This window comes from Eleutherodactylus coqui, chromosome 4 (genome assembly GCF_035609145.1).
Source record: "Eleutherodactylus coqui strain aEleCoq1 chromosome 4, aEleCoq1.hap1, whole genome shotgun sequence".
In the NCBI taxonomy this organism is placed as follows: domain Eukaryota; kingdom Metazoa; phylum Chordata; class Amphibia; order Anura; family Eleutherodactylidae; genus Eleutherodactylus; species Eleutherodactylus coqui.
This window is the reverse complement of record NC_089840.1, coordinates 233,980,258-234,006,781: the sequence shown is the minus strand read 5'-3', so window position 1 is coordinate 234,006,781 and position 26,524 is coordinate 233,980,258. Positions and strand designations below refer to the sequence as shown.

General features: G+C 44.2%; 1 protein-coding gene across 4 annotated transcripts in view; it reads right to left on the bottom strand.

Annotated features, from left to right (window-relative positions):
• Window positions 1-9,260: 9,260 nt before the first annotated feature.
• Window positions 9,261-26,524, bottom strand: part of TACC2 (transforming acidic coiled-coil containing protein 2) — a 158,489-nt gene continuing 141,225 nt past the window's right edge. For 3 of the 4 annotated variants that reach the window (XM_066600873.1, XM_066600874.1, XM_066600872.1), the window contains exons 14-21: window positions 25,532-25,672; window positions 19,709-19,855; window positions 17,483-17,559; window positions 15,291-15,334; window positions 11,878-12,038; window positions 11,667-11,773; window positions 10,032-10,152; window positions 9,261-9,953 (exon numbers count right to left, since the gene is read on the bottom strand). In XM_066600873.1, the coding sequence (XP_066456970.1) occupies window positions 9,888-9,953; window positions 10,032-10,152; window positions 11,667-11,773; window positions 11,878-12,038; window positions 15,291-15,334; window positions 17,483-17,559; window positions 19,709-19,855; window positions 25,532-25,672 (864 nt within the window). In that variant the 3' untranslated portion in view covers window positions 9,261-9,887. Of the gene's footprint in view, window positions 9,954-10,031; window positions 10,153-11,666; window positions 11,774-11,877; window positions 12,039-15,290; window positions 15,335-17,482; window positions 17,560-19,708; window positions 19,856-24,481; window positions 25,222-25,531; window positions 25,673-26,524 lie in introns of those variants that run through there. The other variant, XM_066600875.1, reaches the window with a different exon arrangement.

Below are 26,524 nucleotides of genomic sequence, written 5' to 3'. Positions count from 1 at the left end.
CTGCATACACCGCTCGGAGCGCTCAGCTGTATACCAGCTGAGCGCTCCGAGAACACAGCAGCTGTATACAGAAGACAGCACTCCAGCTGTCTTCTGTATACAGCGGAAGCCTTCATTTACACAGCAATAAGCTCTTAAGTAGCTAATTAGCTACTTAAGAGTTTATGCAAAGTGAACACTCAAAACTGTCACTCAAACTGCCGTTTGAGCAAATTTTGAGCGATCATCTTGCCGTGTAAATGCACGCAACTATTATCGCTCAAAAGATTGCTTTTTAACTAATTTTGAGCGAAAATCGTTGTGTCTAAATGGGCCTTAATCTTGTACAATGTAATAGTGAAATATGGTTTACTGATTTACTAAGAATTATAGAATATAATGTGAGGCGAAGGCATGGCCATAGTCCTAATGGATATTCGTCTTTGATCTACAGCAAGTTTCCTCAGCTTTGCTCCTCAGATATTTGTTCTTCAGTATAAATGTATCCTCCATACCTTATAACTGAGCCATTTGTAAAGAAATGAGTGATTCAAAATGTTTACAATCAGCTAATGATCAGGATGCAGAAGCCAAATGTAAGAGCCACCAGAATACGAAAGTAGCTGGCACTCATATGGAAGCTTGATCCCTGACTGACGCTGTTGCAATTGTTGGAGAAGCAGCAGCGGACGCTAACACCAGAGGCTTTTGCTCCATCACGTAAAGCCCGATCACAGAATGACTTGAATGAGCAGGACTTCATTACTCCATCTGGATATAAACAAAAGACAGGATAAAAGTTATCGACTATAATAAGATTAAGACTTTAGGGATTAGCAGTTGCCAAATAAAGACTAGTGGTTAAGCTGGCCATAGACATTGGATGAATGTTGGCCAAAAGTGTGGATTTCGGCAGGACTGGCTGACCATCTAATGTGTATGAAAGCGTCCCAACTCTTTCCCAGTGGAGGATGGAAGGGAATAGAAGGGTTGGACATGATGAATTTCGACATGATCAATCTTTTTGTTCTTAGGGACAGGGGCGTAACTATAGAGGGTGCAGGGGATGCGGTTGCACCCGGGCCCAGGAGCCTTAGGGGGCCCATAAGGCCTCTCTCCTCCATATAGGGAGCCCAGTACTGGGGCCCTTTAACAGGTTTTGCATTGGGGCCCAGAAGCTTCAAATTATATCTCTGTGCAGCATGGTTTAGGTATGGATACGGGTACAGATACAGATAGAGGGGAGGCCCCAGCTCACCTCTTGCATTAGGGCCCCTGGGTCTTTACTTACGCCCCTGCTTAGGGACATACTGTAAACTGGTGTCAGGGGATTGGGAAGAGCACCTGTTGGCTGAATGAGAGCTATCTAAAGTATATGGCCAGCTTTAAGCTCCATAGAAACTGTATTTCAGATAGATAGATAGATAGATAGATAGATAGATAGATAGATAGATAGATAGATAGATAGATAGATAGATAGATAGATAGATAGATAGATATCTCCACACATTGGTTGTATACTTACTTGACTGTCCACGGATTATGGCACAAGCATCAGAGTCTCGTGGGCACTGCTGAGAACCTTGCTTATTGCAGTCCTCATCATTGGATCCAACACAGGAAAGACATTGTAAAGCATTACCTAAAAGAAAAACATTCATTTATATGTAAAAGAATTAAATAAATTGAGCAATCAACACTATTGTAATTCTCGAGGTCCACAGCCATCAAAGGACATTGCGTACCAACACACTCCTGAGCAATGTCTGGAGTACAGGGGCAATGTCTTAAATAGGGGCTGAAGGGAAGGACACTTGTTCAGACACAATATTATCTCACCTGATCTCCGCTTGCAGTATATACTTGACTACTTTGGTGTAGCAGCAAAGTCCCTGGTAGTTTACTAGGTAGCTTGGACAATCCCCAGAATTTAAGTGCTCACATAAAGATAAGCAGTGGACCCCCATAAAGCTATACAGTAGTGCTCACAAGGTGCCAAACATTGCCCCATAAAGTACCATACAGTGTCCCTCATAGTTTCAAATCAGGTTAAGCAGTAATCATGTTTTTTTGCCAACATAGCACCCAAATTAGTGCCATAGAGTGCCAAACGTTATCCAGAGAGTATTATAATGTGCCAACATGTTCCCATATAGTGCCCACATACTGTCAAACAGAATTTGCCACTTTGACAACATAGAGCCAGTTTCCAAGTAGTATCAAGCTATGACCAAAGAGAGAAAGTAACCAGCTGTTGAAAACCATCCTTGCAAGTGGACCTTCCGATCAAATTCAGATTGATAGGTATAGAAAGGCAGTCAGGGCCACAGCTAAAGGCTCATGGGCCTGGATGAAAAAGTTTATCTTGGGGCCTCCCAGCTTCTCTTTACCCCTTAATGTGTAACTTGAAGCTTCTGGACTCCAATGCAAAACCTGTAACAGGGCCCCCAACTGTAATGCTTTATTCATAGTACTGGGCTCCCTATATGGAGAGGAGAGGACTTATGGGCCCCCCAAGGCTCCTGGGCCCGGGTGCAACCGTATCCCCTGCACCCTCTATAGTTACGCCAGTGGAAGGGCTTATTTGTTTGCAATCAATAGGAGAGAAGACAACAGGACATGTTTTAGACTAGTATGTGATCCTTCCTCAGGTAGGTCGTCCCATATAATCATTACCCCACAAGACATCACCTTTTCTTCTTTAAAGGGGTTGTCCCGCGAAACAAAGTGGGGGTATACACTTCTGTATGGCCATATTAATGCACTTTGTAATGTACATTGTGCATTAATTATGAGCCATACAGAAGTTATTCACTTACCTGTTCCGTTGCTGGCGTCCTCGTCTCCATGGTGCCGTCTAATTTTCAGCGTCTAATCGCCGGATTAGACGCGCTTGCGCAGTCCGGTCTTCTTCTTTTCTGAATGGGGCCGCTCGTGCCGGAGAGCGGCTCCTCGTAGCTCCGCCCCGTCACGTGCCGATTCCAGCCAATCAGGAGGCTGGAATCGGCAATGGACCGCACAGAAGACCTGCGGTCCACCGAGAGTGAAGATCCCGGCGGCCATCTTCACAAGGTAAGTCAGAAGTCGCCGGAGCGCGGGGATTCGAGAAAGTACTGGACGGTTTGTTTTTTTTATGCCTGCATCGGGTTTGTCTCGCGCCGAACGGGGAGGCTATTGAAAAAAAAAAAAACCCGTTTCGGCGCGGGACAACCCCTTTAAGTATTGAGGTCCTATAGGATCTTTCATTGCTTCCAGGGTCTGACAGAATAGTGAGGCACAGACACAACCTAATTCTTGATATCTAGTACCAAGCAACCCATGTAAAAATGAGAAGTGAAAAGGAGAACTTGAGGGAAGAGTATAACTTGTCTTCAGAACTTTTTGGATTATTTTACAAATAGCTTTAGTTCTTTTTTTATAACACACCCTATTTGTACTATGATATAATAGTGGACATGAACTGTGTAGTTGGAGGGTTATTCTACAAATTGCCCTTTTCGTGAGTCCAAGGTTTTTATTTTATATATCAAATGGTTAAGTATTTACCATGGGGTTAGGTAACCATATATAACTTCTATAACTACACAAAGGCCTAGTAGGTAAGATGTACGCTGCTACCCTAAAAGCAACAAACACTTCTTTATGTAGTGATCTGATCTTCCATCCAATAACCAAATCGTCGTTATTGGCAGCACATCTGTTGTACAAACGAGGCATGTACTGCCAACTGCGATTGAACAATACCTCTGCAGTGTCACCTATTGGAAGGCAGCATTCCTGCAAGTCAATGTTAGGCTCTTTAAGACAAGTCTTGTAACAATGACTGAGAATTGTAAGCCAAAGCCAGATTAACCATACACATTGGCTTTGGCTTACAATTCCAAGTCATTGTTACAAGGCTTGTATAAAGAGTCTAACATTGATTTGCAGGAATGCTGCCTTCCAATAGGCGGCGCTGCATGAGTATTCTTCCATCTTCCCATGTGCATATTTCACAGAGGAGCATGGCTTGCCTTGTAAGTCTTCTCACATACCTTTTGGGTGCCTCCTTAAGGAGAAACGATATCCTTCCTGACCAACAGCGAAGAAACTGTATGGGATACCAATGATTGTATAATGATCATTCACTGCTCATACTGTCTCAATTGGCCTGTGTGAAAGCCAGTTAAACAAGCGCCAATTCGGTTAATCAGCCTTACGTCATTAGAATAATTAACGTGATGAGGTTTCCAATACAGTTAGGGCTCATGCCCATTGCCGTATATGTACAACACTACGTGTACGGCACTGCGCATGCCCACGAATCACACACACTCCCCCTCTTTGTTCAGGTCCGGTATATGTATGGAAGCACTGCCCATATATGCAATGTATAGTGTAAGGACAGTGTATCATGTGCAGCCCATACAAGTGTATAGGGTTAACGCTACGTACGTACGCAGAGAAATAGCGCATGCTACGATTTATTTCTCTTGCGTATCAATACGCACTGTCCACACACCGATGTGCATGGAACAAAGAAAGTCTATTGACTTTCATTAACTTCATTCACCACGCATCACGGTCGTGTAAATGAGCCCTTACTGGTGGATTTTCTTGAAACATCAGCAGGCGCTCTATGGTGACTTAGAGACCAAGGGGCCCATATATTATTCTTGAATGGAGGCCGTCTGTCTCTGCCTGCATCTCATTTACCACCTCTTGAGTATATGCTAGCATTTAATATTGCCATATATGCCTGTACAATTCTATCTCCATTACACATAGCAGTGCATGTACCTTGCAGCTGTAGAGGCAGAACCACAAACTTTTGGAGTCTCTAATTGAAGACTGTAAACTGTTTATGTTCCACTTGAAAAAGTTTCTAATGGAGACGACGGTACCCTGACAAGTACGTACAAACGTATTTCGTAAAGCCCTTTAGAAAATTTAATATAGTAAGGGAAGTCAGAGGTAAGTCTTAGGGCAGGGAGCTTTGTTAGCAGGACAACAACATGGCAGAGGACTCTTGTCTGTGAATGAGCAGATGGACCGATAGTACTGGAAGCAACCACTTGAAATCAATGGGTTCTGTTCCACGCTCAAAAATGTGCTACAATACGCTCATCTGAAGGAGCCATAAGTTAAATTGCCCATGGGAAGCAGTTTGCAGCATCAGGATCAGCTGGTCAGATAAAGTACTATGATTGTCCATGTTTGACAGTTCAGGAGCGTATTAGGCCAGGCTCACACAAGCATAATTTAATTGCGTATATACAAGTGCATAATACGCAGTGAACGGAGTCAATAAAAGTACATTGTTTTTCATTGATCCATTCACACCTGCGTATATATATTGCGTATAATATGCGCGTAAAAAAAAGAACGCAGCATATTCTATTTACCATGTGTTACGTGGGATGGAGCCCTATTATTATCTACAGGTGCGTACTAAAACGTTGTACCTACACAATTACATTGCACATGTACAGCGCTTTTTACACATGTTGCAAAGAAACATGACTTAAAAGTTGAAAAAAACCCAAAAACAGGAAGCTAGTGCAGGACGGCGAGCGTGATACTCTATGTCATGCGCAGGCATAGCGATCACAAACATGGTGATACGCAGCTCCACGCTCTGGTAAAACGTTGCGTTTTATACATAGTGCTTAACCATACAGTCGTGTCAGCCTGGCTTTATACTGTGCTTATAGCTGGTTGAGATCCCTATACAATCGCCTCTCCTTAATCTATGAATACTTTTGTTTTTTTTTGTTTTTTTTTACCTATATGCATGGATTTTTGTCCGAAAAGCATTTACACAATGGGATTTTATTTAAAAAATTGTACCACTCGGCTTCTGCAGCTTCTACATATCACAGCATATGGTGAGCTGCAGAACGCTGTTCGCTAGCAAATCTGTCAGTGAGGCCATCTGACAGCTCAGCCTCAAGCCCCTCTGTCTGCTCTCCTTCCCAGGAGTGTTTGCCCTCAAAATGCTTGCCGTAGCGCAACTTATTTGCACGTGAATGAGGTTGAATGATGTTAAAAATTCGGGGCAAAATAACTCAAAATAAGCCCTCTTTTTTTTCCATCAGATAAACGGAAACCAGGTGGAACTGACGCAAAATGAGTCTCACTGAAATCAAAGGGGGTCTTACTGGATCTATTTTTTCTGCTCTGAGGACTTAACAGGAAAACACATAACTTTGATATGAGCCCAACCTACGCTGATTTATGACCAACAATGGCGTAAATACCAGAGCCACAAGGTGTGGGTAGTTTGGTTACACCTTCCATCCTTCACGGAGAAGACAGATACTTGGAACTACTATGGATGGTGGATTTATTAGCATTGGTCTAAGTAGTATCACTTCAAAAAAATAACTCCTTTAAAACCATAAAAGGCACAATTGACCAAATTCACAAGGAATGATCATCATATAAATTACCCCTCTATAGATCGTCATTTATTCACAGGATACTAAAACCCATCATTTTACCTAAATTTTGGTGCATCAGATACCCGTTACATAATTTCACTCTTCCTATCCAATGAAAGTGATTGAAAACTCCTATTTATCCGCTGTGTTCAGCAGCTAGTTGTACAAATCCTGCAATGTGCAGCAGTGGACACAAGCTGTCCCTACACTGTCCACTAATATACCCTACCTAGCTGTGGGGACGACCGTCCTGAAAAGGACGTCACCACTCTAAGGTGGCTGTCGCCTACAATGTGCCTCTATCGCCCCATGAATACAGCATAAATCCCAACTCATTACTAACATTTTACTAATCATGGGGTAATCAGGGAACTTAAGAAAAGAGAGGCATCTAAACGATACTAGCCTCATTACGGGCTTCCACATAAGGACAATTCGAACCCCAACTCTATAGAAGTAGAGTATCTTCATGATAGGGCTTGTAACTACTGTATAGGAGCGACTGCTAATCCTCTACAGTACGTATCATGTAATGGGATTATACTGTGGACTAGGAGGACAGCAAGGCACATTTGATTTCTTCTTGGGAAAAAAAGTGGTTAAGATCTAAAAAGTAAGCTGAGTGTAGGCGGCCGACAAAGCATTTAGCATTTTTCAGTAAGTTGAACTACAACTTCAAAGCCACCACTTACCTTCCTGTATCCTGAGAAGAGACAGGAGCAGTAGGGTGTGCACCAGCCGCATGGTAGCTGTCCCCGTGCCTGCCCTTCCTACAGACTGCTGAAGAAGGCCTCTGCGAGGATTATCGTCTTCTGTAAATCTCTTGATGAAAAGGGTCGTACACATCGGCAGAAACATCTCATTTCAATTAAAAGCTCCTGTCATCCACATTATCTCTCCTGCAGACTGCCATCTTACCATCCTAAGCCTCCTATCCCTGGTTTATTCCGGCCTCCAGACTTCTGAAGATAATTAACCCCTTTAGGCCCATATCACACAGCACAGTGTTTTAGGAGACGTTTTAAGGAAAGCTCTACACAGTAGGCTTCTTGGACACATGGCAGGAGTGGCATGGCACCAACATGAGGCAACCATCATTCCCTGCAGAAGTTAACGGACTTTGGGTGTTTTTTTCTCTAGATGACCTCATGCTCATCAATAGATGATTGTCAGGGTCCAACGCTTGGGATCACTACTGATCAGCTGACTTCTGGGGATGCTGTCAATATGGTCAGCGCTGAAAGCAGATGGAGCTGTCAACATTACAGCAGCCCGGTTTGGTACTGAAGGCACAGCTACCATTGAATTCAATGCCTGCAATACCAACCCAGGCTACTGCAGTATGGACAGCACCGTCTGCTCCCTGTGCTGTCCGTGCTGACAGCAGCAGCGGGAATCAGCTGATTGGCATGGATCCCAAGCAGCTGAACCTCGAAAATCATCTATTGATGATCTATCATGAGGATAGGTTGAAAGCTACTTCTACTTACCGTAAAGGTTCTGCGCATTGCTGCTAACGGGGCCTTCTCTGAATATGATAGTCACATGACTTTCATTCACTGAAGGTCCTTTAGTAAGGGACTGGCTGCATAGTTATGTCACGCTAGCTGCCCTATACTTTACCGCTAGCAGTTGGTCACAGTCTATAGTCATGTCACAGTCAAGAAATCCTCTACTGAGCTGCATGTGGCCCGTATGTTGTGCAGAGAGTAAGAACAGCTTGTAGTGTCTCAGACTACCAATGTATGGTACTACCAATGCCCAGTATGCATCAGGCATTAAACTCAAATAAGAAGAAGATCCGCAGCAGACCAGGAGATGATGTTAAAACACGATCCTTTATTCCAGTTGCATAAAAGCAGGAGTTACAAGCAGCTAGTGTCCCTGAACTAAAGAGAGGTGGTGATAGATCAATGCTATTGAAACGAAAAGAGTTAATGTGGATTTACACGCTTGATACCATGCAGCCGAAAGGGTTAAACCATGAGTACTGTTATTTACCGTACATTTGAGCTTTTTTTTAACACGTTTTTTATTGCGGCTGCTTGTAACTCCTGCTTTTATGCAACTGGAATAAAGGATCGTGTTTTAACATCATCTCCTGGTCTGCTGCGGATCTTCCTATTTGAGTTTGGTGCTTTATAAAGGTTGGTCCACCTTTACCTGATCGGCTGTGCAGAAATCTCTTCCCCAGTGTTTGGGTGGTGAAAACGGTGCTGCGGGACTCCTTTCTTTCTTGTATGCATCAGGCATTGAGAGAATCAGTATGGCCATCAGGATGTGTCTGAGACCAGAGGGTTGCTTTAACCCAGGATATAAATGAACATTCTGGCTGGGAAGGGATTCCCAAGAATGGATGTAAACCTATGTCCTATGAATGGTGTGGGCTCAGAAGCAGACACAGCTCCCATTGATTTCAATGGGGACTGTGCCTACAATACCATCCTGTGCTTCTGCAATATTGGCAATGCTATCTACTTTAAGTGTTATTTGCGTTGACAATGGGCCTGGCGAGCAGCTGATCGGTGGGGATCCAAACAGCTAAATCCCACCAATCAACTATTGATGACCTATCCTGAGGCTAGATCATCTATAGTATAAAGTCCCAGAAAACCCCTATAAGGAAGGGCACATCTGTACTTCACATCAAGAATAATTAAAGTCTCCAAATATCACTAAAGAGTGCTTAGATAATGACGTCCTACCGCACTGGACCCAGATTGAGCATGAGATAAGGACATTACTTTGTGACGCCCCTTGAGGAGCAAGACTGATGCAAAATCTCTATACAGTCCTAGTAGTAATACCCACTTCCATGGCACTGCAGCTAAAGTGAGTAATAACATGTGACAACTTGCATCATATATCATTTGGATAAACCATTTAATTGCCAGCAGCACGCAACGTCTGCACCTTTGGCAAATACCGAAGCTGTCAGCATCAGCCCAACTGTTAAATAGACAAATCATTCTCCTGTGATATAACCAAAAACAGAACAACAAGGACATTGTAGCACGTAGGAAGGATAAGATTGCTTCTCCAGTGTTTGCATAATACAGATTTATTTACAGCGCTCTGTCCATGCGATTAGGAGTCTCAGGACTGTTTGCTCGTTATTTTCTTACAACCATCTTAAATAAAGTCCAGCAAGGAAGGTACCCCCCAAAAATTGTGTATGAAACGTCTTCAACATGCTGTAGTCTTGCCCGGCAGGACCTGAATACGAGCTTGCAGCTCTTGTTTTCGAATTGGAAGAAAATCCATATAAAACGTGACAAAACGCATGAAGATTCTTGGCCAGTGTTCTGCCTCCCTGATACAGGAAGGCCGTGCGGGAGGGAAGCATGCGGCATCCGCTTCCTGCGCCTCGGCTGCCTCCTCTCCACATCTCAGGTACAAACGAAAAGACTGGATCTCCCTTTTTCATATCATTCCACTTGCGCTCTGCAAGGAAACTAAGCATCCCATCGTAGGAAAAGAAGCAGATTAACTCTTCCCCATCTTAGCAATCAGTTCGTCGCAGATCTTGGTGAGCTCTTCTATTTCTTTATTCTGCAAAGGAAGAGAGAAGTGAATGAGAAGCAAGCAGAGGAGACAAAGAAAGGAGGGGTGTAAGAGGTGCGCACAAACCTTTTGTTCCAAAGTTCTCTCCAAGGCATCTATTCGGAGTTGTTCCTTCCTCAGACTGGCTTGGTAGGCTACTTGTTCCTGCTGAGACTTGCTGCGTACCTGGGCGATATCTGAATTGGCCCTGTAAGACGAAACAAAAAGGCTATTCCATATCAAAAAGACATTTCTTAATCTAGTTTAGTCTGATGCCTTTACTGCTCCCAAATAAGGGAGATGGAACAATACCTCTTCAGCGCCACCTATTGGAAGACAGCATTCCCGCAAGTCAATGTTAGACTCTTTATACAAGCCTTGTAGCAATGACTGGGAATTGACAGCCAAGCCAGAATCCATACACAGACAGCTGTTTCAGGCTATTTGTTCCTCATCTGTATGCAATAGGTTTCTGGCTTGGCTAGCGGGAGGCCTGTGATTGCTCCCTTCACTCTCAAAGGGCAATGTCGGACTTGATTGACAGTCTGATGTCATCTATTGACATTGGGGACGCCTCACTTGGCATATTGACAGCACTGGAAGCCAGATCTAAAAAGAGCTCGTCTGGTTGAAGGGAGTGTTAACAAAATATGGGGATAGAGTCAGCGCTGCTGCTTCAGAGCCATGCAGCCAGCCCGCTGATTCTATCCTATGACAGGTTCCCTTTTAGGCTAGGGTCACACAGGGCGGATTTGCAGCGGTTTTGCCGCAGCAGATCCGCCCGCGGCAAAACCGCCCACGGCCGCTAATCCCGGGATTAGCCAGCCATGTGGATGAGATTTCTCAGAAATCTCGTCCACACGGGACGGCTAATCCGCTGCGGTAAATCCGGTTGAAACTGCGGCTGCGGGGGCCGCAGCCGCGGTTTCAAAAGAAGCAGCATGTCCATTCTTTTTTCCATTCCGCTGCGGCCGCGCTCTCCTCTATGGGAGCGCCGGCCGCAGCGAAAGAGCGAGCGGCCGGGCCGCTTCAAAGCCGCCGCGGCTTAAACCGCGGCGGTTCTCCCGGCGGAAATCTCGCGGTTTTTGCTGCGGCCAAACGGCGAGATTTCCGACGAAAATCCGCCCCGTGTGACCCTAGCCTAAGGGTGCGTTCACACGTTACTGATTTGCTGCAGATCTTTTAATGGATTTAGGGGAAGATCTGTATCTGCGCCAATAAGGGCCCTAAATTGTGGGAAACCACAAATAAAAAATTGCATGGGCTGTTTGGGATCTAAACATTTTTGTTTGCAAATGTAGGAAAGGTTTTAAAATGTCAAAATACGTTATACACACTAGTTTGATTCCCCACTGCTCGAGTCCAGCCAGCAAGACCAGAGCAGCGGGGGATGGAACGGATGAGTATGGCTTCCATTGTTGTTTTAGAACATTTCCATTCCTTTTTTTCTATATAAAATAATAGTATATTGTATAGTGCCAACTTATTCCGCAACGCTTTCGAGTAATTTATTTATTACCCCCCACCAAGCTGATTTTACCAATCACGGAAGGATGAGTCAACCTTGAGCCGGCTACCTGAACCATGCAGGGATTGAACTTGCAACCTTCCGGTCTTGAGCAAGAGTTTAGGACTGCATTTCTGCTGCCTTAGCACTCTGCAGAACAACCCCTTTTAACTGCCCTACAAATAACTTCTGATGTCTGACGGACTTAGTATTACCTATCCAGCTTCTCCTCTGCATGAATCTTCAGAGCATGGTACCGCTGTTCTTCCTTCTTGACTCGGGCCAAATATTCTTGAGCGCATTTCTTAAGCACGTCTTCATTCTGTAAAAGGTTACTCATACATCACCATATCCTTCCTTGTAAAGCTGTAGCAAATCCAGGAGCGAGGATCTCTGTGGCCGGAAAGCTTTTTAAAGTCCACTCACCTTTCTGAAACCTTCCAACACATCCTTCATCTTCTCGTATCTTCGGAAGAGATCAGCCAGGGATTTCTCTACTGAATTGAGGTCGGAAAGAGCCTGTTCCTTCTCTAAGATCAGCTGCTGCACCGTGTGATTGGAAACGGACTTCTCTCTCTGCTCATCCTCTGTCCCAAAAAAAGAAATGATGATGGTCAGTGTCTGGTATTAAATTCACTTTAAAGGGAACCTGCCATGACTTTTGAGCCCCATAAACTACATTAGGAGGCTCAAAAGGTCAGGAAACGGAGGGGGGGGGGGGGGTATGGGTAATGATTTGATCCTCATCAGGGTCCGGTCCTGCGCTTTGTCCCCACAAAGTTTACATGCACGCAAAACTTGGCTCTTTGCTCGCTCTGTGTGCATGCTCTCCTATAGAAGTCTATGGGACAGTGTGCACACAGAGCAGGCTGAGAAGAGTCTCACTATGGCCGCAGATGAACTTTGCGGGGACAAAACGCAGGAATGGGGTCTCCAGTAAGGATCAAACGTCGCTACCTGGACTCCTGCTCCCTGACAGCTTCCCTTTAATTCTTTCTTATATATCGGTAGCAAAACAGACACAACTTTACACAAAGTCCACTAATCATACAACTAATACCACTAGTGTCACATGACTCATTATCGCATATTCTGACCCGCTGCAGGCATTTTACCCAATAACTTATAAGGGTCTACAAGTGTAAGAGCCTTCTAGGCGAGTGCGATATTGGTCCAAGAAACTCGGACCGATACTGCGCTTGTATAATTGCAATTCTAGATGGCAGCACGATGTTTCTGTCTCCCCCGCGGGGAATCCCTTCAGACGCGAATGGGGTGAAAGGATTCTCCACAGGGATGAAGGTATTCCCTGCCGCTGCTGTCACAGAGGATCGTGGGGAAATACTCATTAAGGAATATTTCAAAAGCTAATGATATCCCAGGATTAGAACTGAAAAACACTCATCTATATTAGGGGGAGCATTTACATGTAGAGTCAAATTTCGCCGTGGTAAGTGATGGCGTATCGCAGTTGGGACCCCACCAATAATCAGGAAGCATCCGTCAGGGTGGATTGCCAACTACCATTATGTTATGCTATAGCCTAGTGATCAGCTATAGCATTATATGATGGGGTACACCCTTGGAGGGGGTCTACAACGGGGCCGATTTGCAGCGGAATTTTCATGCAGACCCTCTGCATGGAAATTCTGCTGCATTTACAATAGCAGCCAAGCGGATGAGATTTTGAAAATCTCGTCCACAAGCTGCGGAAATAATCCGCCCAAAACCCGTGCGAAAATGGACATGCGACGCGGAATTCAATTCTACCGCATGTCAATTTTATCGCCGTCTCCGCTTTTTCTATGTTATTGTCCAGGAACATATTGCAGGACGGACATCATCCATTACTGACTGACACAACAGGACATACAGCGCACATTCATCTCTTACCTGGACTGCCTTATGTTTGCAAGCAAAAAACAAAATAAAAGCAGAAAGCAGGAGGTAAAAAATAAAATAATGCAAAGCAAATTAGATCACTTAGAAGGGGTATTAGGGCCAGAGCGGAGGGGAAAGGGAAATATGAGGGGGGGGGGGGGTAGAACTAAATATAGGGAATGATAAACCAGAATCAAGGACATAACTATAGGGGTATCAGCGGAATATTGGCCCTAGTGTCTGGCCCAACCAATCACAGCGTCGCTTTCATCTTACCTCAGCAGGATAAGAAATGAAAGCTGTGCTGTGATTGGTTGCCATTTCTTATACTGCTGAGGTAAGATGAAAGCTGCAATGTGATTAGTTGCTATGGGCGATAGGGACAGATTTTCTACAGCTGTCATTAGAGTGTGGTGACGGCCTACGTTTCCATGGCCACCCTGTAGTATGGCACACTGAGCCCCTATGGGATGACATACCAAGAACAATAGGGCCGCTTTCAGACACGTGCAGTTTTAGCCCATATTGAGCTAATGTAAATGTATCTATCTAATCACATGGTGTTTTAAAAAACACAGCATGACCTATTTTTGTGTTTTTGCCCACATGAAGGGGCTTGGACCGGAATTTAAAAATTATTCCCTATCCACAGGAATAACAAGCTGATCGGTGGGGGTCTTACCACTGAGACCCCGGCCTATCTCAAGAACGTGGGGTTCCGTGATCCCCTGTCCTCCTCACTGCAGGGTTACTGCACCCCCCATAGTGAGAATGAAGACTGAATGAAATGCTGGTTGGGTAAATGCACCATTCACTTTCAATGGGACTGCTGAGATACCCGAGGGGCACCCGCACAGCTATTTCCGTCAGCCCCATTGAAATGAATTTAGAGCTGACCGCACATGTGTGGCCAATGCTCCATTCAGATTAATGTAACTGCAGGGGCAGAAGTGACCCCCGCAGTGATAGGACAGCAGCGGGTCCTGTTCTCAAGATCGGCGGCGGTCTTTGCAGTGAGACCCCCACGATCAGCAAATTTTTCATTATCCTGTGGATAGGGAATAACTTCAAATTCTGGTACAACCCCTTTAAGGATCGTATTACGGACGTGTTACAATATGCTCATGGCCTAAGAGCAATGGACTTCATGGGACATTATCAGCACCGAAGTGAAGTCCTGATAATACAGCAATTAATCCTTACTGCCTCCTATCGATTATACCATACAAAGGGTACGGGAGCGATGTACGGTATGATACGTATAATTTATAAAGGGGTGTCTGGTTTACAAACACTCCTCAAATACCCTACTAGGCCAAGAGAAGAGGGGACCTCCATCTATTAACCAGCCGAGGACACTTATATAAAGTATTTCTTGCTCTGGAGGACCTCAAACAGTTATTGATTTAAATGGGGACTGTGTAATGCCTCATTTCTCCTGCGGAGGCGCTGCAGGGAAATGCAATACTTGCTTTCAATTCCCTCGCAGATTACAGTTGATCATTGGAGCAGCAAGAAACCCTGTGAGGGTCCCACAACCGAACCAACAAAAATGTTTGCAGACAAGCCCATCAATCTCTTTGCTATATTTCTAGCTATCGGTGCACGGAGATATCTAGAACACCTACAAGGCCCCATTCACATCTGTGAGGAAGACTCCATTCCAGAACAAAAAACCCCAGGTAAAATACTGCAGCATCTCGTCCGGGAAAATGCTGGTCAGAATACCGTAAGCCGGACGGATCCTATAACAGGGGGTCCATTTAGCACCACTTGGGTCTGGTATTCTTGTTGTTTGGCTCAGAGGACAGGGCAGAATAATGGAAACAGACCAGCACAGATGTGAATGGAGCTTTATATTGCTGAAGGTTAAAATGCGCCAAAGTTATAATAGATAAATGAGTAATTCCATGGAATCTCTAGTTCATGGCACAACAGTTATCACATAGGGTACATACCGATCATCTGTGCGATTGTCTTCTCATATTCTGCTACGATTTTCCTACAAAAAGCAAGTAAAATGTTAATGGACATAGAAGCAGCACATATTATAAGTCAATAAGGGCGTGTTCACACGGCGGGCTTGTGGCAGCAATGTTATGCAATTGAAAATCAGTTCCATTCGCCTCAATGGGCTTTTATTGGTGGCAAGCACGTGGAATACTGCAAGCTCCAGGGCAACGAATTGGATAATAACAGAAATGTCGGCACTAAATCCATAACATTTGTGTAAAGTCTAAATGGGATTTCAATTAATACACAGGTTGGCATCATACGAGCCTCAGCCTCAGTATATCTGTACGGTATATGTGCACGCGTGTATATTGTGCCTGTGTGTATTACATACACCATATGTATGTGATTATAATTACTGGGATAATGGTAAGATGCTTAAGCATGCAACGATTATCTTATCTAAAAGGACCCTTAGGGCTCTTTCCCACGAGTGTAGGCGTTTTTATGTGCGCCTGCCGGCGCCATGAATGTGTGTGTACAGGCGCACAAATTTAACGTTTGTGCGCCCGTTCAGACGGCACGGGCCCGGCACATATACGCTAAGGCCGCAATGCCGTTGCCAACCGCTTACCGGCTCACCTCCTCTCTCCTTCCTTCCGGCTGTTTGCGATGGAAGTGGGCGGGGTGGGGCGGAGCTAAGCACTCACCCAATGTCCTCAGCCAGCAATGTGAGGGGGTGGAGCAGGGAGGGGCTTAGCTCCACCCCACCCCTTCCCATTGCAAACAGCCAAAGGGGAGGAGAGAAGGTGGAGGGAGTTTAGCAGTCACACTGCTAAACTCCCTCCCACCTACCTTCTCCGGCCGCTGTCATTCACTCCCATAGGAGCCCATGCAGCGGCCGACATATTCCGGGCACAAAGATAGTTCCAGGACTATCTTTGCTGCCCAGCGCTATATTCACCGGCTGGGCACTTTTACGCCGTGGGAACACACCTGTGTGATCTGATGCATTGGAATCCAATGCATCAAATGGTAGCGTATATTGGCCAGCCGTAAAAACAGCATCCGATATACGCTTGTGTGAATAAGCCCTTAGTCTGCAATGTCTTTATACAATGATATGCAGAAGCTGCAGAAGGCAAACAATGCAAATTTTTTATTAAACCCTATTGCAAGGGAGAATATCGATCCACATGAAAAAAGTCAATGTGCAAGTCCTCCCAGATCCATAATGGCACCATGTGATGTCCATAGATTAGCATGAACAGCAGATGGCCCAAAACACACTACTGTGCGGGAGGCCTTAAGAAATATATAGAAATGGGTTTCTAATTAAATATTTTTTAAATTGCATCTTAAATTTTAGTAAACTCCGTCTCTTCTGTTTAACGTGAAAGCAGAAAATAAAATCTATCTAACGAAACTGACTATTCTCCGTGTTTCATCATGGAGACACCTGTCTGCAGTGCAGGTAAGTTGGCGGCTGTAATGATCCCACTACCATATGGAGCCGGTTTAGGGCTTAGGATTTGTAAGGCCATCTGAGGTATAAAAAACAGGATTATTGAATTCACCAAGACGATGGGCTGCTCTGCTCATGTCAGCTCAGGCTCACAGACCCAATAATACTAAAACCTACATCCCAGACTTATGTGACAGTTGTCTACCTGAGCCGAGGAGCAAGCATTGTTATAAACAAGCCCATCAGCATGTGCATTTGTTTGTTCGTCGGCTGATTGCTGGTCCCATAAGGGACCTTTGATACAGAATGGAGTATTACGCAACAGCATGGTGGTGAAAATAACTGAATCCTACTGGCAATTCAGCATCAAAGTCTGCAGTTAGCAGTGCAAATTTTGCTGCAGATTTCAGGGATGGTATATTCTGTCCCGTGTGAATGGTCCCTGACATGGCCTGACTGTTGAACTTTGGAATATACAGGGGGTGGACAAAAATATGGAAACACCACACAAAATGCATGTGATTTTAAATATTAGCACTGAGCTGCCCCTTTCACTCCTGCTTGGCTGAGAGCTTTCTCAACAAATTTGTGTTTACTTCACCTCTTGCCCTGCTCTGGGTGGTTTTGGGAGCCGGCTCGTAACTCCAGACTGACGCTGCAATGTACGCCCGTGGTCTATATAAAAGAAGCCAAAAAAAGCAGCTTGTATCTCCAAACTGCAGATAGTTTTACCTCATCTCCACCACTTCACAGCGGCTCTCTTCATACTTCTTCTTCCACTCCAGGGTCTCCCGTTCTTTGGCAGCAATCTAATTGATAAAAAGAACACTTTAATAGTAGAAGTAGAACTTGGTAGTAAATACCGAAGTAGGTACCAAATAAAATTAATTTAGGCATGAAGGAGGCTTCAGGGCTGTGGAAATTTACAGAGTCCACATTTGGGATGAAAATTAGCTGTCTGAGGGCTCACACCCACTGGCGATACGATATCCTTGCGGTGTGAGAGTGAGTGAAAACGCATGATAATGAAACCAATGATTTCATTCTCATTAGCAATGTTTTCACTGTAACCTCGCATCGCAAAGAAGAATCTGCGATATCTCATTGGCTGAGCACTCAGCTGTCATTCAATGATGGGCACTGCCTTTGATTGGTCACAGCGCTCAGCCAATCAGAGGCATTGCTTTCTGGAGGCGGGGATTTTTCAATCCCCCAGGCAGGTATGGGGGAAAAATGTTACAAAAGTAACAAGTAATCTTTTTTTTTTTACTTATATTTACAGCTAGCCATGATTTTTAGGAAAGGGCTTATATTTCAAGCCCTTCCGAGAATCATTGTCACGGTGGTAGCCTTCATTTCATTGCCTTAAATGGGGCTGCAGCAGCGCCAGCACCATTGAAAGCAATGGGATAGCATCGTGGACCTCTGCCACAGCTGTGACAGGGCATTCCTTCATCCCCGCGGTCCCTGCGGGGATGAAGGAGTCCCCTGCCATAGCTGTCACAGCTGTGTCAGGGGAGAGCAATGTACTCCCTATGTTTTCAATGGGCCTAGCGTTGCTGCCGCCAGCCCCCTTGAAAGCAATGGGCAATATTGCAGATTCTTCTTTGCGATGTAAGGTTCCAGTGAAAACATTGCTATCATGCCTTTTTACTCACTTTCGCATCGCAAGGATATTGTATCGCCAGTGGGTGTTCATCATAATAGGGATAAATAAATAGATAGATAGATAGATAGATAGATAGATATAAGATAGATAGATAGATAGATAGATAGATAGATAGATACATAGATGATAGAGAGAAAGAGATACGAGATAGATAGATAGATAGATAGATAGATAGATACATAGATAGATGATAGAGAGAAAGAGATACGAGATAGATATATAGATAGATATGAGATAATGATAGATAGAGAGAGAGAGATAGATATTAGATAGATAGATATTAGATAGATAGATATGAGATAGATAGATATGAGATAGATAGATAGGATTCATTCTGATGAACAGGCAGTTCACAGTCCAGCAAATTCATATCTACATGACACTCTCCTTTGACCTCTTCTGTTGGTCAGTTGTATATCCACAGTATCCCCTCTCACTAGATAATTTTACTTGATTACACCATTCACCGCATACACTCAACATTGCTGCATGAGAAAACGTCACAGGTTGGTAGTGTATGTAAATCCTGGCCCTGGCTAGTTTAGCACCGATGACCAGACCTCATGTAAAGTCGCTTAGATCAGCACTTTCATGGGCCTAATTTTCATACAGGGAAGCACTAGTCGAGAAAGGGCTGGCGTCTGTAATAATGTGGCCATTCAGTATGTGTATGTATAGGAACATATATATATATATATATACACACACACATACACACACACACACACTATATATATATATATATATATATATATATATATAGGCTGTCTAAACATTTAAGCACATTACAGTTAGAAATTAATTAAAGCAGATTATCACTAATATTGCAATCATAGTAGGCCCCCTTTAAATGCCTATCGGTCTATAGCCATACATGAAGTGCTGCAGTATGAGAAAATCCAGTGATGCAGCTCTGACACCTAGTGGCTCAAGGCTGCAGTTACAATTTAAACTTAAAATGCAATCTGCATTTATACTACTGTGTAAACGTTTTAGGCAGGTATGGGGGAAAAATGTTACAAAAGTAAGAATTTTTTTCAAAAATAGAAGGCATCTGATTGGCTCCAAATGTATTCTGCCGCAGGACAACAACCCCGAACACACAACAAATGTCATTAAGAACTATCTTCAGCATAAAGAAGAACAGGGAGTCCTGGAAGTGATGCTATTGCCCCACAGAGCCCTGATCTCAACATCATCCAGTCTGTCTGGGATTACATGAAGAGACAGAAGGATTTAAGCAAGCTACATCCAAAAAGAGATCTGATGAGAAATACAACGCTAATTACCTCTTCCCTTGCAAGCTGAAGTGCGGCGTCAAAGTCAGGTTGCTTGTAGGTATGCAAGAGGCTACTTCCAGCTGTCTCCATAGCCACCGAGCGGGAGTATAATGATTTATGTGAAAGGCCAAGGTCAGCCGAATCCAAAACGTCAGACTGTAGATAGGAAGAACAGGTCGTTACAATCCATTCGCAACGCTATTTCTTCGTACTCCCCATCATTACGTGCAAGAGAACGCAAGAAGATGACAAACTGGTTAGATAGCGGCACAGGCACAGCAGAAAACAAAAACCTATCTCCCTTTACTATTACCGGAGATTCCTGAAAACTAGTCTAAGGTAAAGGACAAACTTGTATGTCCCCCAGGTAGATAACTGTATTTCTGCAAGTAGTGGATTACCCAGAAGTCCCTCTGCCAGCAGCGTTTAGTTAATGAACAACCTGGAGCAGTTTCTGGACAGTGCAAACAATCATACTTTAACTACTCGCTACCTCCCGATCTCTCATATATTAAAAAGTTCACAGCAAACACGGCATGCTGGGAGTTGTAGTTTGTAGTTTCACAACAGCTGCAGAGCCACAGGCTAAAGATTAAAGGGCTTTTCCATGGAGAATACTATTAATGACTTACCCTCGGAATAGGTCATCAATAGTTGATCGGCTGGGGTCTAATTAGCTGATTGTGCGTGGCTCTCATTGATATCAATGCAAGTTGTGCCTGCAGTTACAAGCGCCGGCCACTTTGCGGAGGTCGGAGGAGAGACTTCCACTCCAACCACGTGTAATTGCGGTGCTGTCAGCGGGCGCCCGCTCAGCTGATCGGTTGGGGTTCCACGCGACGGACCCGGTCTGCAGCCAAACAACTATTGATGACCTATTCTAAGAGTAGGTCATCATTGTCGGAATGATCCCCTCTTATTTCATATCCATGTGAGGCCCAATGCATTAGTGAGTGCTAGCAGAGGCGAACGACATCAGGGAATACTGCCCTGCAGGAGGTTACAGATCTCTTTAGATGAAAAGGCACTCAGGGTGACTTGCTTGTACTGCAAGGGACTCACACCTAAGGGGTTAATGCTGCTGCAGGTGTGGCAATGCCTATGTGTACTGGGCTGCACAATGATGGCCGAGCCAAACTGAACTGAGCATGCCCACTGGACACTTGCTAATTGGCTGATACTCTGACTATAAAGATGACTATTTTTGCTGTAGTGAACAGAGCAAGACTGAGAAGAACTGAGTTGAAGTGTACTGATGCAGGAAGGGCAGCTGAGGAGGCTAGGGTCAAGAAAAGCAGTCACTCCACATGCCTGAGTGAGTAAAGTGCAGTAGCTGCAATAAGCACCGTATGGAGAGAGCTGAGGGGCACTCCCAATGTTACGGAAGGTATTGGGTCAGCCAAAGCTGCGACTCTTGTGCATCAAACTGTAAGTGAGGCCGACCTCAGCAAAGGTGTGCACAGCAATAGGGTCAAAATAGGTAGCTAGCGACCTGCTGCAGGGAGAGACGGAGACTACACTGGGAAATTGGACTGTTGTACAATTTTTGTAGCTTGAACCCTGTTCATGGGCTGAGACATTTGTTTAGAAGGAAGATAGTAAAACGGCACCTGGGGTAGTGAATGAGCCTTACACAAAGAGATATCACATGTCTTTTCTGTAACCTGCATTTCTTAGAAACTGTATTGATAGTAGTGGAGTGTTAACCCCTAAAGAGAAACTGTGCATGATTTTCTGTGATCTGTATCTATGTGAAACGGTACTGATGTTACATAAGTGTTATTGAAATTCTTTACCAGGTATTACTGTTACTTCAGACTGCACTTTTAATGACAACTGTAGTCTCAGAATTAGTCAACCCCTTAATGACAAGCATCTTAGGCGAGCACCTTTTGTTGTTATGGCCTTCTACATAGCCAGACACCAGCTTCTACCAAATTTAAGCCCATTCCTCATGGGCAATGGCCTCCAGTTCGTAACTGGTGCTTTCAACTCTATCTCTAGAAACATTCAGTCCCTTTGCTATCTTTTGTATCATTTTCCTTGTTTGGGTAAGGCAATGATCTATTCTCTTAGCTTTTTGCATCATTTCCTTGATGTAGCCATATTTCTTAAGGCCCGTTTACATGCAAAGATAATTCAAACAACTGAAAGATTGAAAGATTTAGCAATCTATTTGCAAAAAGTGCTAATGGCCATTAACACTTGATGTTCTTCATTTGCATGTAAAAGGACCTACAGGAGTTGTTTGCAGAGCCCAGCCTGTGTTTAAACACACGCCCAGCTGTGTAGACAGCTGCTGCCACATCCCATTGTTCTCCTTTCAGCTAGTGTAAACATGCTGTGAGGAGAACATGCTTCAGTCTATTGAAAGAGGAGTGAAATACATTCAAATTGAATGTATTTGCTTAGTTTTTCAGCAGCTGAACGATGGATTTTAAGTAAACCAAAATCCATTGTTCAAACGAAAAGAGCACGATGCCCACTTTTACATGTAACAATTGTCGCTCTTTTTCGGCCGCTTGGACAAATTTTGAGCGATAATTGTTGCGTGTAAAAAAGCCTTAACATGCAATCAACCTTCACAGTCAACAAAGCCCTTGTTAAACCAGGCATTGGATGTGTTTTATCTCAAAAACACCCGAGGCAACTAATGAAGCCCTTGATTAGTTGTATCAGGTATGTTTGAGACAAGACCTGATTTGCATATATGTGCTCTTATGAGGGATTCTGTTCAGAGAGTTGAATAATTCTGTAACTGCAGTAGTCATTAAAAGTGGCATTATGGGTTGAATTTGGAAAACCACTTGTTATACTAGTTGTGTTGAGTTATTTAAAATTGTTCTTGTTTTTTTTTTGTAAACAGCTGAACGTTTTCTAATTTGGCAAATAAACCTAATTTACTATGGGGGATGAATAATTTTGACTGTAGCCACACAATACTGTGTGATTTGTGTAATTACAATAAAACTACGCGTGTTCATAGCAATTTTTAACTTTTGAGTTCTAATTCTCCAGCCAATACAAAGTAGTAGAGTAGAGAACATATAGGTTCAATTTGGAGACCTCTATATGTAACTTCCTGCCTTATGTATGTGGAGAAATAAATTGAACTCATCCCAACATCAATATGTCTCTGAATTATACTGTAAGACTGCAGGAGGCGCCCTGTTCAGAATCTTCATTTATTAGAGCGGGGAAGGACTACAAAGATTTCTCTAAGGGTGGATTCAGACGACCGTATATCAGCTCGGTTTTCACGCCGAGCCGATATATGGTGTCCTCATCTGCAGGGGGCGGGGGGAGGATGGAAAAGCCAGAAGCAGGAACTGAGCTCCCGCTCCCTCTCTGCCTCATCTCCACCCCCTCTCTGCCCCTCTGCACTATTTGCAATGAAAGGAGGCGGGTGGGGGCGGGGCTAAGTGCAGATAATTAGCCCCGCCTCTCCCCATTGCAAATAGTGCAGAGGGGCAGAGAGGAGGCAGAGAGGGGGCAGGAGCTCAGAGCACTGCTCCTGGCTCCCCCCTGCAGAGAGAGGCAACGTAAATCAGCTGGACGTGAAAACCCAGCCGATATACGTTCGTCTGAATCCAGCCTTAATCTGGAGGACTCGGCATGTATAAAGTATGGGCAAAAGTGTGGACATCAGTTGGAGCCATGTAATTCTTTATTCCTATTGTGGCTCTGCAGGAAAATTTAACTAGTGACTACCTGCAGAGATATGATTTCTTTGCTGGGGGTCCTAGCTAGTGTTGCTTGTCATGATTGGCCAGGCAATAAAATCAGCCCAATTATTTCTAAATCGGATCAGATCATCATGATCCAATTTCTAGCAAAAATCACCAAAATATTGGCTCTCTGCTTGGAGCAGAAAGAACAGATGAGTTGGCTTAGCGTTGCTGTCCTACAGTGCTGGAATTTAGGTTTAAATCTGTCCTTCATAGGAATTTTAGCCCGAGACCCCACCACTGCAAGGCAGCAGTGCTGACCAGTGGGCTGCCACCACCACCATCGCCTCCACTGTTGTTCAAGAAGGCCAAATCAGAAAACACCATTTTTTACTTCTATTGATTTTAGTGGAAGTCGTAATCGGAAGTCCCTATTCACAATTATTTTTTAAATTGGGTCGGTCACTGCCAACCCGATTATTTTAATTATGGCACCACACTAGTTCTAGCAACCGGATAACCTTACAGGTTCGGGGACTTTTTTATTTGACGTGCCATCGTCAGGATACGTTATCAATATCAACACACCCATCAATCAGCTGATTCGCTGTGAAGCTGAGGAAGCCTCGGTGCAATGGAATTAGTACAGTTCTATACACCGTGCAGCGGCTCGGAAGGGTATGGCAAGTTAAGTCCCAATGGATGGAGCTGTGCTATCTCCAGCACACAGAGGTTCCAGGAGTTGTACAGAGGCTACGCAAACAGCTGATCAGCAGGAATAGCTGTTGCTGGATCCCACCGATCTGATATTAATAACCAATCCCAAAGATAGGATGTCAATACGCTTGTATTTGGGGGATAGTAGACAACCCCTTAAAAAAAAAATGAGATAAATGAGTCAGACCACAGTAATTTGTTGTGCGTTGTCTTGAAGGAACTTTTTAGCTTTCTGTAAATAAAAGTTATGAAAAGTTCTGCAACCTTCTAATAATATTATGTATTTGATTCCTCCCCATTCTTAAGATCTCTGTTTGCTGTGAACATATTGGACCATTCTTTCTTTTACATTCAGAGGCTTAAAAACCCCAATCAGATATGATAACAAATGCTTTTCCTCTAGACAATCCTAAACACATCTGCAGCACATATCTGTAACAAGATCGGTGCTCTCTCTTTGCTCCCTCCACTCAACAGAACAGCCAATCAGCTCCGACAACGGTCACACTAAGCCCTGCCCCTTCTACTTGTTATCTGTATAGCTCATTCTGCAGCGCTGTAAGGTAATTTATTTATTACTCCCCACCAAGCTGGGTACTCATTTTACCGACCTCGTAAGGATGGAAGGCTGAGTCAACCTTGAGCCAGCTACCTGAACCAAGCAGGGATTGAACCTGCAACTTGCAGGTCATGAGCAAGAGCTTAGGACTGCATACTGTTGCCTTAACACTCTGCGGCACATGAGGCCCCTAAATGCTAGATCTTGCCCATGCTAGACCCGAATGTCACTGAACAGAACCCATTGACTATTATGGGTTCAAATCAGCTGCCGTTATGGATATAAAAATAACAGAGATCTTAGAATTTGAAAGACAAAGTTAGAAAGTTCCAATCCTGAAGTTTCTTCCTCTAGTAAGAGAGGTTGCCATTGGTCTGATGGTTAATAGTGAGCTGGCCTGTGGAGATGTGGTTGGGCGGCGAGTGAAGTGTAGATGAGTGGACACACACTAGCAGATGGATGCAGAGTCGGATTCACTGCACACGCACCCCAGATACCTCTGCACCCTGGGAGGACTGGCAAATATGCCTGGCTAACGTCAAAGCCTCAATTCGCATGGCTGCAAACTCTAACTCCTCCTACTCCGGGAAAAGGACAATGCATTAAATGATCATCTAGATATTAACAAGAACAATAAGGATACAGGGGTGCAAACTACACGTGAACAGCCGAGGGCAACAGGACGGACACACGAGGGAGAAGAGCTCAGACAGAATAGGGCAGCAGACGAGGAAGAGGAAGGGTTATGCAAAACAATATTACGAAGATGAGTACTGTACTACATATCCCATGATGCTCTCTTAGCCACTACAGTGCTGAGCATCATGGGAACTTTAGGGTAGACACAACTGGAAAAAGTACCATGGATTAAGATTTGAGCAACCAAACCTGTAGTTTCTGTGCAAAGGCTTGTGGGTTCTTCTCCGCTAAATCTGGTTCGAGGTAACTAAGTTGGTCACAGAGGGCAGTGTGGTGGGAAATCCGGGATAATAAGGCCTCAGATGCCACATAGTCATCCTCAGGGGAGCCCTGCCGTAAAATAATAAGAAAATGTAAGAACAGTATTCTACAGTATGGGAGTATAATCATAGGGGGTGCAAAGGCAGCAGTTGTACCCGGTCCATGGGGCCAGAGGGGGGCAGATTGTAAAGTACCAGTATAATAAATGGTACATGCTGTATAGAGGACCCCGTAACAGATTTTGCATTAGGGCCCTAGTGGCCAGCCTTAGCTATGGTTATATTGTCATCTTCTCACTCTTGGCACCCCCTAGAGGCAAACAGATATAAACCAGATATGACTTCTCCATTGTCCACTATAGACATAAAACTGAGTCTGTTTTGCATCACCACCGTCATCTAATTGGTTGAATATGTATGTAGACGATGAGATTCTCTCATGACTGGCTTAGCTACGTGCAACTCATGAAGTCATACACGGCATCAGCCACAAGCTTGTAAGAGGAGGTACCAAGCAGATGTAGGTTGGAGGTAAATGCCCGTTCAAGTCCAAGTTTAGTTCCTGTGTTGTATCTAGGTATTAAGGTTGGATTGTGCTGTATTTACCTTAAGAGCTTGGTTTTGTGAGTGTTACTTGTGTTACAAACTTGGTTCTGGTGTTGTATCTATGCACTGTGGTTGGTTTGTGCTCTATTTGTTATGAATTTGGTTCTGGTGCTATACTTATGTACTGAGCTTGGTTCTGGTGCTGTATTTATGTACTGAGCTTGGTTCTGATGCTGTATTTTCTTATAATCTTTTTTCTAGTACAGTGTTTAATCACTGAGCTGTTTTGGTTTATGGCTGGCACTGGCACCCTAGGAGTTTCATGTTACAGAATAAGGGTTAATGACAAATGCAGATCCTAAGGTCCATATTGAGG